Raw genomic sequence first — 12,714 nt, forward strand, 5'->3', positions numbered from 1 at the left:
TGCTTGTTGTCGGTGCTTCCAGTCTTGTGTTTTTAAAAGAAATTCCTCACATTCCCTTTTTGCATACAACAAGTAAAATATAGCTACTTTATTACAATCAAGATGAGTGATGTGGTACTTTTGATGAGTGTGCTTCTACTTGATTCTTCCTTTTTAAAGTTAAAATTAACATTAATTCCCCCCCCCCCCCCCGAATTTTATAGAGCTTGTTATAGCAGGGTTTGACTCTTTAGATTATAAATACACCTTAAAAATGCAATTACTTCAGAATTCATTGTACAAAATGATTATTATAGTAAATGTGGCCCTCTAGGCTAGTCTCTACTTCAGGTTGTCTTGTCTAATATAGGTGGAACCTAAGCCAAATTTAGACTAAAAAATGTGGGTTAACGCTTGTCTGTCTCAAAATGGATATAGCCCTTTTCTGTTTTGTTCTACTTATGGTTCTAATTTTGCAAGGAAATTATTAGGCTGAGTTTGGGTCATGAATGAAAAAATGGGCTGCTTTACCTTGAATGGTCCTCTACAGTATGTGCTAACTAATTTCCTGAACAATCTGTTCCATCTTGTGTTTTGCTGTGATGCTAGGAGTTCCTTTCCCACACATGAAGAGCTGTGTGTGACTTGAAAGCTTCTCTCTCGCCAAAAGAAGTTGGTCCAATAAAAGTTATTACCTCACCCACCTTGTCTCTTTGGGCCATGAGGCATTTTAAAGAGAGCTGATCTGAGCTCTTGAGCTCCTTCAGAATGTTTTTTATCCTAAACAACTTTCACAATCCACTAAACTTTTTAAAAAATGTATGGATAAAATTTTACTTTGCCGTTATTCTTAGTTTCCTTTGCTGCTATTGGAGACTTTTATTTTTATAACAGCTCTCTCCATCCTGTCAACTCCTGTTCTTCAGCAAAATTATAATCCTGTCAACATATTAGTATCTTGCTATGGGAATTAGTTGTCTTATTTGTGGGAGCACAGTACAGGCTGTAATAGGAGCTCAGTGGATTTTTGCATACATAGTGTCTTGTTTGGTCCTATAACTTTAGTTAGAGGTCAAATAATAAAAGATGGGACATGAGCACAAATTACATGGTTTAATACACTGTTAATTAGCAAACATGGTAGAAATACTGACCATATGAATTTAAGATAGGTTTGAAAGTTTCCCGTAGAACCACAATGGTTAAATACTGTGTAGGTGAAGGAGTGGGAGTACAGAAGAGAGGAATTTTATAGGTGTAGTATTCTGGCCTAATCTGACAATTTGGATTTTTTTAGTACAAGGCAATAATTCTGTGAGGAAATTTTTTGATAGTGCTGGATGCAATATGAGTGTTGTAATTAGCAGCTGCATACTAAGATTGATTTTTTTTGCGGGGGGGTATTCAATTAAGAACTCTGCAGTTGTTGTAAATAGTTATTTATCATCTTAATGTAAAACAAAAGGTGACATTCCATGCTAGTTCTGTTCTAAAATATGACGTGAGGTTCATTTTCTTCTATAGTCAGGTGAATTATGTATTAGTGTGACAAGAAGTTATGCAGTTAAGCTGCTGAAATAGTAAAGTGGAGTTGAAATAAAATTATCATTGGCAATTTATAAATAAGTTACTTTTTATATTTGTGGTGGTATATACCATTTCATTAGCATTAAGACCTAAATTGTGACTGAAATGACCATTTTAAAAGGGTTTAAATGCTTTCTATGACAGGATATTCTCTATAGATCTTAGGCTAATTTGGACTGACTTGAAAACCTAGCAATTGTACAGTTCTGTGTTCTAACTTTTAACCTTGTAAGGGAAAAATTAGACTACAAAACTGTTTGTGATCGAGTAAGGACTGTTTGGATTGGGCCCTTGATAGATGCCCAAATTAAACAAGCCATGAAAGAAATTTTTATTACAATTTTAAATAGCCTGTAAACCCTTTTGCTTTAAAACATTTTTCTTCTATTCATTTTAATATGCACACTGATTACAAGTATAGTGTAGAGTTTTTAATTTAAAAATTAATAATACCTAATTCTTATATAGTGCTTATGCAAATATATCTGCTAGACAGGGAACCACTTCCTTGCAGTTTCAACATTGTGCTGACAAGTTTGATGGATCCACCTTTTGAATCCCTAGCTACATGTTCCCTCTTCTATCTAGCCATCAAAACAGCCTTTTTATTAGCAATAACATCTGCTAGGAGGGTGATGGAAATACAAGCACTAATGGTAGGACCACCTTTGCACTGCATATATGTACAGGGTGACCTTGGGACTTCACCTGAAGTTCTTGCCAAAGGTAGTCTCGGGCTTCCCTCTCAACCAAACAATATTTCTACCTTTTTTCCCTGAGCTTTTAAATCAACAGAAGGGAAGGCTAAGCTTCACACCTTAGATATATTTAGAGTGCTCTCCTACCTTGGCAGAAATAAGCCATTTTAGGTGTCCTCTAGATTCTTTGGAACCTATGGTGATAGGATAAAATGTCAGGAAGTATCAACTCAGAGACTTTCTCATTAGGTTTCTACATATGTTAAGTTTTACTACAAAATAACCAATTTAGACGCATTGTTGAGGGTTACAGCCCCTTTACTAGAGCTCAAGCAGATTCTACAGCCTCTCTGAGAACTGTTCCAATAATAGAGATACGTTGGACAGCTACCTCAAGTTCAGTACATACGTTTACACAGCATTACTCTGTGGTAGAAGCATCAAGATCTGGTGCTCATTTTGGTGGGGCTGTCTTGCAATCATTCAGGTAAACTCCTACTACCCCAGTTCTCCCCCATTCCCTATCTAGATCACTGCTTGTTGTCACCAACAGTGGAATATATATGGATAGGCACTCAACAGAAAAATTACGGTAACTGTGGTTCTTTGAGAAGATGTCTATATATTTTCCATGATCCACCCTCTGTCCCAGCTACTGTGTAGTATTATAATACCTGGATTCTGTACTGGCAAAGGAAGAGGAATAGTTAGGGTTGCTCGCCCTTTATGGCTTTGGTTGGAAGGCCCGAGGATGCTCGAGGTACTGGTGCAGTTCCAATAGATGTTGTTGGCCAAAAGAATCTGAGCTCCAGTGCATAGGGAGCATGCACACCAACAAGTGGAATGTATAGACAACACATCTGCAAGAACCCTGGTTACTGTAAAGTAAGTTTCTCTTATTTCTATGGAAGTCCTTGGAATCTGTCTCATCCTGTTTAATCCCCTTCTCCCAGAGCTAAATGACACTGCTATCCTTCTTGTAGTGAAGGGCCATATGTGACTGCATGTATGTACTATTTGTAAGTGTAGCTCTCTACTTGGCCACAGAAATTTTCCTCTCTACTCCCACTGTGCAACCTGAGGACAGGCGAGTTAATGAGGAAGGGTTAGTAGTAGGTGCACCTTGAAGGCAGAGGGTGAGTGAGATGCCAAAGAGGATGGGTATGTATGAGAGTGAAAAGGGAATGGAGTGGAGGGCACTGGGGCCTCTGTAGACATAGGGAAAGACTTGGAGAGGCTCCAAGCTACTGCAATGATCAGGAAATCGGGCGGAGGAGCTGAAAGTTTATAAAAACTGTAGATAATTTTCTAACACAAAAGGTATTATACCCAACATGAGAGAACTCTATTTTGTACCTATTTATAATGGATAAAGATGAATTGATAGTCGCTGGACTGGAAGTTAGTTGTGTAGTGACCAGTGGTTATGATTTGATTACATTGCATATGGGCAACTTGAGGATAGATCCATCCAGTAATGCATATACTTGGTACTTCAAAAGCAAGAACTAGGCGGAGGCCAAAACTAAGAAAAATGTGAATGAAAATGTGGAGTTCTTGAATAGTTTATGACACAGCCCAAAAGCCAAAATTTCACAATGAAGCAAGAAGGGCAGCAATGACTGAAAGCCCATACTGGTTCAGTAGCAAAGAGAAGGCAGGAATTGGACTTTTTTTTTTTTTTAAATGTAGCAAATAGAAAAAAGAGGAAATAGCAATCAATATAAATTTCAAATTCTGAAATGCAGAAAATGGATAGGGGAAGCTGAAGACCTGAGGGGAAAAAATCTGAGTGGCAGGAATAGGGACCACAAAGAGTTTTTAAAAATGTTAGAAACAAAAGAAATCCTAGTAATGGCATAGCCCTGTTTAATAGATGGAGATGGTAAAATTGTTAATGATGTGGAAAAGGCATAAGTCTTTATTTCTGTTCTGTATTTGGAAAGGAGTAGGGTCATGTACTTGTATCACATGAGTATGAAGAAGTACTTTCCAGTCTGTTAGTAACTATGCAGGATGCTAACATTTACTAGGGGTAACCATTTTGAAATTAGCAGGTCCAGGTAACTTGCTCCAGAGAGTTCTAAAATAGTTGGCTGAGGAGATCTGTTCTGCTGATATTAATCTGTAATAAATCTTGGAATACCATGAATATTCCAGAAGAGTGCTAATGTTGTGCTAGTATTCAAAAAGAGTAAGTGGGATGACATGGGTAACTATAGGCTGGTTAGCCTGACATCAGTCCCAGTCAAAATAATGGAAATACTGATATGGGATTCAATTGAAAACTAAACAATAGGAATATATTTTAATGCCAGTCAACATGCTTTTGTGGAAAATAGGTCTTGTCAAACCTGATTTAATTCTTAGAGATTATAAATTTGGTTGATAAAGGTAACTGTATAAATGTATTAGACTTTGGTAACACATTTGACTTCAGGCTGCATGAAGTTCTGATTTTGAAAATTAGCAATATACAGCATCAATAAAATACACCAAGTGGATTAAGCACTGGCTAACAGATCCCAAAGTGTTTGTTAGTGAAGAATCCTCATCAAATAGGGATGTTGCTAAGGAGGCAGGCTCTGAAGGCATTTATATTTGGCCCAATACTATCCAACATTTTCATCAATGATCTGAAAATATAAAATCACTGCTGATAAAATTTGTGGATTACGTAAAAACTGAGGGAATGGTAAATAATGACAGAACAGCCATACAACCAAATGCAAAGTTGTACACCTAGGAACAAGGAATATACCCCATACCTATGGAATGGGGAACTCTGTCCTGGAATGAACGGACTCTGAAAAAGTTTAGGGGTCGTAGTGGACAAGCAGCTGAACATAAACTCCTAATGCGATTCTGTGGCAAAAACAGCGAATGTGATCCTTGGATGTATAAACAAGAGTAGTGAATAGAAATAGAGAGATGATTTTTATCTCTGTATCCCGTGGCATTGGTGAGACCAGTACTAGAATACTGTGTACAATTCTGGTATCAACATTTTAAAGAGGATGTTGACAAATTAGAGTGGGTGCAGAAAATAGCCACCAACATTATTTGAGGGCTGGAGAAATGTTTTACACTGAGAGACCTAGAATTCAATCTGCTTATCTTATCAAAAAGAGGATTGAGAGGTGACTTGATTACTGTGTATAAGTACCTTCATGCGGAGACAATACTAAAGGGCTTCTTTATTTAGCAGAGAAAGGCATAACAAAAACCAATGGTTGGGAGCCAGATAAATTCAAATTGGAAACAGGCACAAATATAATAGAGGGAGATTAAACATTGGAACACATTGCCATCTACCCTGGTGGATTCTCCATCCCTTAATGTCTTCAGGTCAAGACTGGATGCCTTTCTGGAAGATACACTTTATCCAAATGCATGATACTGGACTCAATATAAGAGTAGCTGAGTGAAATTTAATGGACGATACAGAGGAGGTAATCTAATTATTTATCTGGTCTTAACTCTGAGAATCTATGAAAAAGGCGGGTGTTTTAGGGGAAACCCAAAAGGTGGGTTCAAGTGGTGTAAAGGAGGCAGCTGCTGAAAGGGGTAGTTATCAAAGCTTGCAGCTCCACAAAAGCAAATTACTTGAGATCTGCAGTCACTCACCAACCAAGTGGCTGGCACAGCGGAATTCAGGGTTAATGATTGACTGTAGTGAACCTGAAAAGGGTTATGTAGGATTTGGAAGACCGATTTTCATGGTTGAGTCTTAAAGTACAGCAATTAAAAATCTAGAGTATCCCATCTCCATACACAAGAGATGCTTGATGCATTGTCTGACTAAAGGAAAAAATTGTAATTCTAAAGCAACTTGTTAGAGTGACTGCTAGAATTATGTTACAATTGAAAGTGGGAAAGAAGGTGAGAAAGTAATCACAATAATGGGTTTTAATGCCTCTCACTCATCCCTTTTCACTGCTAAAAACTCTTTGGTGGACCAGCATAAATGTACCAATAAACTTTTCTAAGTACTGATCTTAGACTAGTGATCAGCAAGAAAAATTTCAATTCTGGACTAAAAAAATCAGAGTTCATAAATATAATCTGATTTATTTTGACAAGTATACTGTAATTTAGTTTTAATTTTTGATACTTTACTTTCACAAAAAATACTGTAGTATATTAATATACAGTAATGAGCTCATTACAGCTGCCTGCTATTAATCTATGCTGAGAAGTGAGTTGTGACTATTGTGGAAGCAGAAAAAGAACTGACAGAAAGGGGATGCAGTGTATGACAGTTCATTAGCAAGGGTCAGGCTAACTGTAATCCTAGTAACGCGAGATTTGTAGAAGCAAGGAATGTGTGAGGCGAGTGGAAAAGAACTGTGTAAGAAGTTGTTGCGACCTTGTGTAAATAATGTGTAAATAATATGGAATGTAGACTAAGAGTCTATATTAGTAAGCAAAACAAAATATCAGAATAACCTATGTATAAACAAAATGCAGTTGTTGCTCATTATTGTCTGTAACAAAAGGTATAAATGCTTGCTGTAATTGTTTACCTGTTAAGAGACCTGTTTATTCTCCAACACTATCAAGATTGGAGGAGAGTTAAGGGATTATCAAAATAGTGATGTTGTAGGGCATATTTCTCCCATTTATCTGCAAACATTGAGAAAACTATACCCCATTGGCCTCAACAATAACTTTTACCCATGAGGGCTCTAATCCTCAGTGCAGGTAGTCATTCCAAATGGGAATTCTAAAACAACTTGGGCTATCTTCACTATTTAATCTAAACTTTCCCTATTATAATCCTTTTATCAGTCTCCTTAAATTGAACCTTCAAGGTCAAACAAATAGCTTTCATTCTTGTATTCAGATAACTTTAAAGTATGTGGTGAACAGTTCAAAAAAAGGAAATGTGGAGCTCAAAAGGATTTTTCTTTTTTACATAAGCTACAGGAAAATTAAATACAAAGAAATTGAAATGCACTAACATATAAACATGAACCAAAACATGATCTGCATTATTGGAGTTAAATGGTTAAACCTTTAAGTCAACAATTTTAAACAAGTAAAGAATATTATAAAATAGGCTAAACATAAGTTGAGTATTTAAGAACATTATGTTCAAACATAGTTAATGCTTACTACACATGCAGCACTACGCTTTATGGTCAGTACTCTGTTGTTATAAATAAGTAATAAACCACAGCAACTGGTTGCTTATGTTCTTCCAGGTTCGTTATGGTAGGCTGTCTGATCATTTGCTTACATAATCACTACTATGCTTTCTGTTTACAAACAAGGATCTCACAAACTTAGAGCTAAGACTGCTGAAGTAATTGGTGTAATACTTATGCAAAATGCATAGTCAGTATTGGCTATAAGAAGCCCAGAATGTCACCAGAATCAGTCATCATTGGGATTTGTGGACTGTTATCATCCAGTTTTTAAGTTCTCAACCATTTTGATTTAATGGATTACACGCATGCAACAGCAAGCCATGTATCTATGCCATGCCGAGAGTCCTAGACCATTGTGATATCAAAGGTAACTCAACCAGTAACCACCCTTAAGAACACAAGAATGGACATACTGTGGGTCAGACAAGTGGTCCATCTAACCTGGAATCCTGTCTTCCGATAGTGGCCGGTACCAGATGCTTCAGAGGGAATGAACAGAATGGCAATTATCGAGTGATCCATCCCCTGTCATCAATTCCCAGCTTATGGCAGTCAGAGGGATGGGGACACCCAGAGCATGGGGCTGCATCCCTGACAATCTTGGCTAATAGCCATTAATTGACCTATCCTCCATGAATTTATCTAATTCTTTTTTGAACCCAGTTATACTTTTGGCTTTCACAACATTCCCAGCAGCAAGTTCCACTGGTTGACTTTGTGTTGTGTGAAGAAATACCTCCTTATGTCTGTTTTTTTAAACCTGCTGTGTATTAACTTCATTAGGTAATGCCTGGTTCTTGTATTATAGGAAGGAAGTAAATAGCACTTCCTTATTCACTTTCTTCACACCATTCATACTTTTATAGACCTCTATCATATCCCCCTTAGTCATCTCTTCTCTAAGTGATCAGTTCCAGTCTTTTCAATCTCTCCTCATATGGTAGGTGTTCCATCCCCTAATCATTTTTATTACTCTTCTCTGTACTTTTTCTAGTTCTAAATTTTTTGAGACGGGGTGACCAGAACTGCACAGTGTTCAAGGTGTGGATCAGGGGCCGTCCTTAGGATTTATGGGGCCCTATGCAGTATTATTAGACGGGTGCCCCTATGCCCGACAGCATCCTGGTCTCGCAGCCCAGGGGGAGGGACAAGGCAGCAAGGATACCGAGCTGCCTGGCCCGCCTCACATTGGCGGAGAGTCACAGTTCCCTGCAGAGACCCCCGTACCCTCTCCCTCATGCAGAATACATGGCGCCTGCACATTCGGCTCTTGAACGTGGCCCCTGCCTAAGGACACTACAGTTCGCACTGGGTTTGCGGGAGCCAACCTGCTATTACCTGCTGTCGTGGGCAGTAGGTGAAGCTGCCGCTTGGGGAGGCTCACCCGTACTCCACCTCTGCTCTGCCCCAGGCCCTGCCCCGCCCCCACTCTGCCCAGGCCCCACCCTTTCCCCACTGTCTCCCTTCTCTCTTCCCTCCCTGTCCCTGCTCACCCCCTTCCAGCCAAATCCCTGAACCCCAATGAAGCAAAGGACATTAGAAAGAGATTGCCGAAAAGGCTTTTTTTTTTTTTTGGGGTCGTTCACCCCCCCCCCCCCCAAGAAAAAAAAAAAAGAAAGAAAATGGAACATGTTTTCAACTGCATGCCAGATGGTGAAGACTGGACATGCAGAAGGTACCTAATTAAAAGCACTAAATTTGGGAATAAAAAATGTCAGTCACAGGTATTTTGATATACCCTGAAGTTTGTCAGAGATTTATTTGCAAAAACTTTGTAATAAGGGCAAGTCTCCTGTCCTGCTGAATACAACATTAAATATGGAATACATGATGCAGTTCTTCTCTGTTTTACATTTTCTTAATCAGTATTTCTAAGCTGATTTTATATTTTAAACATACTCTTAAGCCTTCATAAAGTAATCATTCCAGATTACTACATATTTAATTCACTGAAACAAAGACATTATTTTAAATTAATCAAAGAGATTCATAATAATATTCATTGCTTTTAAAAAAGGGAACACTAATTTTCTTTGTGTGATCTCCATAACAATAGACATGTTTATGAAATTTCACCAACTTTAAAAAATAGGTTTTCAAAGATTTTAGGTATAACAAAGGATGTTATATCTTACTAAGGTATTGATTTTGCTGGAGGGTTCTCTTAAAACTAGTTCATCAAATAGAAGTTAAGAAAGGGAAACTAGTTTGTCCAGCTATCTGGAAGGAAAGGGGTGTTGTCCCTTTAAGGGCTCTCTTCAACAGGGGGGTGAAGGGAAAAAGGGATGGACAGGAAGACCTTGGAGGCAAGTTTTTGTCCTATAGTAATTTAAATTAAAATGTGTATTTTAGATAAGGGTGGTCTTTTGAAGGATTTATTTAAAAAACTATATGTCTGAAGATCCAAGCATTTAAGGCTAAATATGAATACTCAGACTGTGCATCTAAAAATCTATGCAAGGATTTTTTAGAGATGTGATTTTTATAATCTTAAGCAATCTTGTAATGAAATATTTTTAAAGCCAATTTTAAACTAAGGTCCTGTAGATTAACCTGTTCTGAGTAAATATTACAGTAATGCAAAACTGTTTTTATCAGTAAATTCAGAAACTGACAGTATATACGTAGGGGTTGGCAAATGCCTGTTAAATGGCTTCATTACCACTTGAATGGCTCTTTAACAGTTTCACTGTTGTGCTAATACGTCTGGCAGGCTGGAAGGCTTTTTCACTTTTTAAGTTACTAGATCCCCTCCTGAGGAAGACTCACCAGGCTGCAGTAGCTAGCTGTGGGAGCCTGCAAAAATGGTCAGAACATGGATTGGAAGAGGGCAGCAGGTGGACACTAAGACCCAGGGGTGCCCCAAATTTTTGGGTGCTCTACACAGCCCTGTATGCTGCGTAGGGACAGCCCTGGTATGGATATACAATGGATTTATATAGTGGCATTGGATATTTTCTGTTTTGTTATCTATCCCTTTCCTAGTGGCTACTAACATCCCACACTGTGCAGCTAATTTGTGCATAACAATTTCATTGGCTGCATGAAGGAGACTGCACAGATGGTGGATTATTTGGTTTAACTGCCAGACCCATGAAACAGCACAGGGTTTCACATACTAGTTTGTAAGCAAGAGAAATCTGACCTCAGCTCTACATTTAAAAAAATGAGTCACTTGTAAATTAATAAAACTCATGAATATTAAATGAATTAACTTCAGATTTCTCCAAAATTCAATCTTTGTCTGTATAATAAGTGATGTTGATCACAACCAATATTACACTTGTCTGGTCTAAGAGGGATTTAAAGCCTGTTTTTAACTAGAAAAATGGACACATTCTTATTGTATAGTGTCTGCCAGTGCCTCCATAACATTGTGAAGTAGAAAAAAAAGAGTTATGGACGTGTTTTGGCACATCTCCCATGCACGTCTGCCATTGTTAACTCTGCCTACATACCTGACAATGCAACCAAGCAAATTCCATTCTGCAGCTGTTTCCTTCATAACAGCATGTAGCTGTAGAAATGAACTACATAACTCTAAAGGAAACCCAAAAAACCTGCTAGTTTCCATAGATTTTTCACAAGTATTTTGAATGCCTTAAAAATATTAAAAACAGATTGAAAAGTAGTATTTATGGACAACAAAGATGGCTATGGAGATGAACAATTCCTGAGACTTTGGAGTTAACAAATCTCTTGTGATCCAGTGAGGATAAAAATAGTTCTGTTTTTCACTGTGGTGGTGTACACAACAATATTTGTTAACAAGATGTATCTTCAATTCTGAGAAGTGTTAAAACTATACTAAGTACTTTGTGGACCATCGGTTTCATTATTCACAACTTTTCTTTTCCCTTTCCTCGACCCGTTTGCTTGCAACAGTTTTACCTTGTGCTAAACATTCCTCAGCTGAATGATCGTTATGGAATGTTCAATTGCTGCATTTTTTGTTAGAAAAAAGTACTTGATGAGAAAAATGTGTTAGCTTTTCCAACTTTGCCACTCTTGTACACACATATACAGAAATAGACAATTCTAAGGTATACTGTGTTCCTTGCCAAAAACATGTTCCCCTTGTACGTCAATTTGTCCCATTACAGTTACTCTTTTTTTCTTTTTTTATATCTCCAACTATCTGTGCTTCCTCTTTCTATAAATCATCTGGCTCTCATTCTTGGATTTCTGCACCTACAGGTCCATTGGATAAGCCAGAAGTTTGGGTTTGGGTTCCAGAAAATGGAAAAAGACCACTTGAAATTTTGAGTTACGATATCCTTTTGCATATATATAAAGCCATAGACTTGGGTCTGTTCTATAAGCTAAGGGTATGATTTTTTTTTTTTGGTCACTGCAGTAGTGTGTGTACAGTTATAATGGTATAAATGTACCTTATGCTGGTATAGCATATTCCCTTTCCCTTATGTAAATAAGCTATACTGATATAAACACTTATGTATTGGTATAACTGCGTCCACACTAACTATAGCAGTCTAGATAAATTGGTACATTTGTGAGCTGTTAAAGCCCTTAAGTGTCTTCAGAAGGTGGAACAACAGCCAAACTGGTTTGCTGTTATGGTCTAGCAAAATGGTTCTCACTACAACCACCAGTAACAAGCAAAAAAAGAGGAAAGATGCTTTCAATGGGGCACGTATGGAGAGTGGCAGCTGCTTCCACTGCTTCATTTGTGGCACCCACAGTCATGTACCACCCACCCATGCCTACATGCAAGGGCCTGCTACAAGGCTAAAGACCTTTAAGTGTTAGACCACCTGCAAAGGATTGCTCGATTTTAGTCGCAGTACAGCTGTTTGGCTGGTTGTGGGTTCTGGGTCAGAAAAGATGGGTGCATAGTTAAGACACCTAAACAACCTTAGTTCTATCTTGTAGTGACATCATGAGGAAAAAATATGAACACTATCTAATGTTTCTTTAAAAATCAGTTTAATTCTAGACCACAAGCACTAATATGCAGCAGTCATAATTGTATGATTATTGTGTGGCATCACTACAGGGCAGATTTAAGATTGCTTTGATGCCTTAACAGCATTTTTATACCTTCACATGTTTGGGTTTCTTTTGAGTTTATCCTTACCTCTAAATTTCATGGATTTATAATATTTGTTCTTGGGATAATTACATAATCCCTTTAATGGATTTTGACCTTTAATTACTGATATGTACTCTCAACTGTAGCTCCATCTTTATGTAGATTTGTCTGTGAAGATGGTAAAATTTTCCAGGAACACTATCTCTCTCAAGTCACATGTTGGTCTGAATTTTTTACTTACTGT

The 12,714-nt window shown here is 37.8% G+C and overlaps 1 protein-coding gene across 16 annotated transcripts in view; it reads left to right on the forward strand.

The window, feature by feature from the left end:
* Window positions 1-12,714, forward strand: part of CSNK1G3 (casein kinase 1 gamma 3) — a 135,045-nt gene that overhangs the window by 60,101 nt on the left and 62,230 nt on the right. For 8 of the 16 annotated variants that reach the window (XR_010602277.1, XR_010602276.1, XM_065599290.1 and 5 more), the window contains one exon: window positions 11,615-11,683. The exons of 7 other annotated variants lie outside the window; for them this stretch is intronic. Coding sequence is in view for 6 of the 9 variants with exons in the window: in XM_065599290.1 (XP_065455362.1) it covers window positions 11,615-11,683 (69 nt within the window). In the remaining 3 variants the exon portion in view is untranslated. Of the gene's footprint in view, window positions 1-11,614; window positions 11,684-11,724; window positions 11,746-12,714 lie in introns of those variants that run through there. One more of the 16 variants, XM_065599297.1, reaches the window with a different exon arrangement.

The sequence above is a fragment of the Chrysemys picta genome, chromosome 6 (genome assembly GCF_011386835.1).
Source record: "Chrysemys picta bellii isolate R12L10 chromosome 6, ASM1138683v2, whole genome shotgun sequence".
Taxonomy (NCBI): Eukaryota; Metazoa; Chordata; order Testudines; family Emydidae; genus Chrysemys; species Chrysemys picta.